Below are 3,765 nucleotides of genomic sequence, written 5' to 3' on the forward strand. Positions count from 1 at the left end.
CCCGGGGGCTGCGCCGCCCCGTCCGGAGCCGCCTCCGACCCGCCGTGCCCCAACTGCCGGGTTTACCCTGGGAAGAGCCCGACGTACTCATAACGTTGGTGATGAAAGCCGGGGAGAAGACTTGATGCAGGACAGACTGGGGGAAGTGGCTGAGCTGGAACATGGACATGAGGATGTTGACGGTGGCCAGGGGCGAGCTGCCCGCCTTCTGCTCCAGGATGGCCTCCAGCTTGGGGAAGAGCTCGCTGTGGTTGGACGGGCGGTAGTTCATCCGGCTGAAGGGAAACACCAGCTTCTGGATCACCTGCAGCCAAAGGAGGAGTCGGGCTGGGTGGCAGGACCGGGAGCGTGCGGTGATGCGGAGAGGAGCTCCCCCAGCACCACGGCAGCTCGTCAGGCGTGCAGCACACCCACCTTGCTGTCCAGCTGCTCCCCACGCTTCAGGAGGAAGTTTGCGATGGTATCGAGCAGGCGCGGCTCACGCAGCCGGTGCCGGGCCACGTACTTGGCAATGAGGGCCATGGTGTAGGGGGTCAGGTTCTCGGCCTTCCTGGGAAGCCACTCTGCACAGCAAAGCACAGCCGGGGGTCAGGCCCCGTCTGGGTGCTGCTCTCCAGAAGGGACTGCGGTCTGGGCAGTGTGGGTCAGAGGGAGGCAATGCAGCCGGAACCCAGGCAGCTCCGCAGCACGCAGCAGGGTGTGGGGCTGCAGGCAGCAGGGCAGATCCCTGCCGTGTGAACCACTGGCACAGCTAAGGAGCAGTGGGAAAGTGCACAGAGCGGGGACGATTCCTCAGCAACCCCACAGACACCAACCCACCGCCCACCCCGAGGCGAGGTGGGCTCACAGTGCTGGAAGGGGCACCGCGGGGGGCACCGCACAGAGCACCTCCCGCTCGGGCCGCCTGCGCTGCAGGACAGGACCTCTGCGTGGTGCTGGACGAACCCGGCAGCTCCGGAGCCTGGCAAGGAGCCGTAAGGCTGCACGGGCAGAGCCAGACGCAGCCAGCAGCGGGGAGAGGCCTCCACCCCACCGCCCTCACCTGCCATGCTGCGGATGAATCGCTCTTGGCGGTTTTCATAGAAGAGCTGCGAGCTGAAGATGGCCTCCAGTGCCTTGTTGTTGGCCTCCTGGGCGCACAGGGCCAGCATCTCATCCAGCAGGGCCAGCTCGTGCTCCCGCATGGCGCTCACCTGGCCCAGCGTGTGCCGCACCAGGCGCAGGATCTTGCGGTTGTTGATGAGCTGCTGGTCGGAGGCCGGGTGGCCCTGCAGGGCCTGCGCCCGCAGCCGGTAATAGGAGAGCAGCAGGAAGAGGGTCTGAGGGTGCCGCTCCTTCTCCAGGTGCCGCTCCAAGCTGCTGAGGCACGACTCGACCAGGGGGTGAGGGCTGGAGGGGTGCAGCCGCATGACGCTGCTGAACACCATGGAGACGTCCTTCTGGTTGAAGCGGCCCAGGCGGTTGCGGGACTCGTCCTCCAGCACCCGCACCAGGGGGGACTCCCCGGGCAGCCCTGCAGCAAAAGGACACCATTAAGGACCCCAAAACCACCTCTGAAAAAGGGATGGTGCTGGGGGCAGGTTTGTCATGGGGGGAGTCAGAGCAGGTGAGAGACAGAGCAGAGGTGAGAATCACAGCATGGCCTGGGTTGCAAAGGCCCACAGTGCTCATCCAGTCCCAACCCCCTGCTGTGTGCAGGTCGCCAACCAGCAGCCCAGGCTGCCCAGAGCCACATCCAGCCTGGCCTTGGATGCCTGCAGGGATGGGGCATCCACAGCCTCCTTGGGCAACCTGTTCCAGTGCCTCACCGCCCTCTGGGGGAAAAACTTCCTCCTCATATCCAACCTGAACCTCCCCTGTCTCAGTTTTAAGCCATTCCCCCTAGTCCTATCAAGAAGGCCAGGCCAGAACGCCAGCACAGCAGCACATCACTCTGCTGGCAGCCATTCCACCACAGCAGAAGCCCTTTGGTTTATCCACAAAAATAAGACTTCATTTTCAGGTCCGGGTCTTTGTGAGGATGAATAATGCATCTCAAAGCGCTTTAAAGAAGTGTTTTGTTTGGAAGACAAACGGAGTGTCAAACAAGGCTGAAACACGAACTGCCCGTGTGTGACAAGAGTTTATCTTTCCACATTTCTAACTCCCTCTCTTCGTGTTTTCCAGCTTAGCTGCGGCCTTTCAGATTCGGCTCCTGGGGGAAATACCTTTCTCTCACTCTGGACACATTATTCAACCACAGAAAGACGAGAGGCCACGTGTGCAGTGTGGTTATGAAAAAAGGCAAAGGCCACGGCTCGTGTGTCAGGAGAGATATCCTCAGCAGAGCCATGAAGCGTTCTGCACACCGTATGAGGCCCCAGTAGCCCACTGCTCACCCGAGCCAGACGAGGAGATTCCGATTTTTAAAAGGGCTTTAAAGAAACCAAGGCAGCATGGGGTAAGTCGCTGCGTTTTATCGTTAATCAGAAATCAGTCAGAAGGTGGAAAGTGAAGAATTGGTCTGAGCAGTTCTTTGTTCCTTAGGAGGCCTCCGAAAGGCGGGTGAGCACTTTTATTAATGAGCTGGAGCCCATGGGGAGCGGGGAGGGTGAGGCAGGGGAACAAAGTGTGGGTCAAAACCAGAGCAGGCCGGGGGAGCCCAGCTCGGGGAGAGGCGCAGAGTTAACAAACACAAAGCGCTGCCGGGGGGAGCAGGACCTCCCCTCCCCCCCACCTTCAGCAGGCTCTCGAGTTACTGCCTCAGCCCCCGGCGCGGCGCAGGCAGCTCAGCTCGGAGCAGCTCGGCACAGACCTCAGCCCAGCGCGCAGCCGCCGTTACGAAAAAGCAAACGCAGCGGCAGGGAACGTCAGCGTGGGAGGTGGGGGCACAGGACTGGAAGGAACACTCGGGTCGGGGGCCGGGCTCCCGCTGCCACAGGCAGCCAGCGAGCGTAATCCCCTCCGGAGAGGTGGGAGGGAGCGCAGGGAGCCCTCCACGGCCCTTAACGAGGCTAACGAGGAGCCCTCAGCACGCTGCCACAGGCCAGAAAGGCTCCGTGATGCAGAGGGGAATGCAGGCTGCAGGAACGCTCTTTCCCAGAGAGGAGCCATCAGACAACCCGCACGTCTCAGGGCAGGAGCCAAGCGGGCTGCTCTTCTGCAGCCCAGGCAGAGCTCTGCAGGCACGGCCCGGTCCCACCGCACGGAGCAGCGCGGGTTGTGATGCACGCTCAGAACAGACACGGCTCTGCTCCACACACCCAGAGCACGGAACTCTCCGCTCCCGCAGGAAGCTCTCGGCCACTCACCCAGCGCGGCAGCAGCGTACAGACAGTTGACGATGCTGAAGTTATCGAACTTGGAGCAGCCGCTGATGATGGCCTGGCACAGCGTCTGGAACTCGGGCTGCTCCAGCACCGGGCCGGGCCGCCGGCTCTCCCCGTTGAGGGCGGCCGGGCCCTGCTGCTGCTGCAGGAGCTGGCCCAGCTTGTGCAGGGCGATGGGGTAATGGCTGGCCGACACCTTGCCCGGGTTCTGCGTCACCCAGCGCAGCACTTCGCCCACGCTGCGCGAGCGCTCGATCAGCCGCTTCATGGTGAAGAAAGTGTCGTAGCTCATCTTCTCGTGGATGAAGTTCCAGCTCTTCCTCTTGCCGTGCCCGCGAGTCCTGCAGGCGTCCGGGGGCAGGGCGTGCAGCAGCCCATGGCCGTAGGGATCCAGCGGGAGCAGCAGTGCGCGCGGCCTGGCCCTGCCCGCGCAGTAGCAGGCGGGATGCATGGCGGC

The 3,765-nt window shown here is 62.8% G+C and overlaps 1 protein-coding gene across 1 annotated transcript in view; it reads right to left on the reverse strand.

The window, feature by feature from the left end:
• The window catches only part of FASTK (Fas activated serine/threonine kinase), a 4,019-nt gene extending 260 nt beyond the window's left edge, over positions 1-3,759 (reverse strand). The window contains exons 1-4 of the mRNA XM_010726858.3: positions 3,291-3,759; positions 1,043-1,513; positions 415-563; positions 88-304 (exon numbers count right to left, since the gene is read on the reverse strand). Of these exons, the coding sequence (XP_010725160.1) occupies positions 88-304; positions 415-563; positions 1,043-1,513; positions 3,291-3,759 (1,306 nt within the window). The remainder of the gene's footprint in view (positions 1-87; positions 305-414; positions 564-1,042; positions 1,514-3,290) is intronic.
• Between the last annotated feature and the right edge of the window lie 6 nt (positions 3,760-3,765).

This window comes from Meleagris gallopavo, unplaced genomic scaffold (assembly GCF_000146605.3).
Source record: "Meleagris gallopavo isolate NT-WF06-2002-E0010 breed Aviagen turkey brand Nicholas breeding stock unplaced genomic scaffold, Turkey_5.1 ChrUn_random_7180001858595, whole genome shotgun sequence".
NCBI classification, from domain to species: Eukaryota; Metazoa; Chordata; class Aves; order Galliformes; family Phasianidae; genus Meleagris; species Meleagris gallopavo.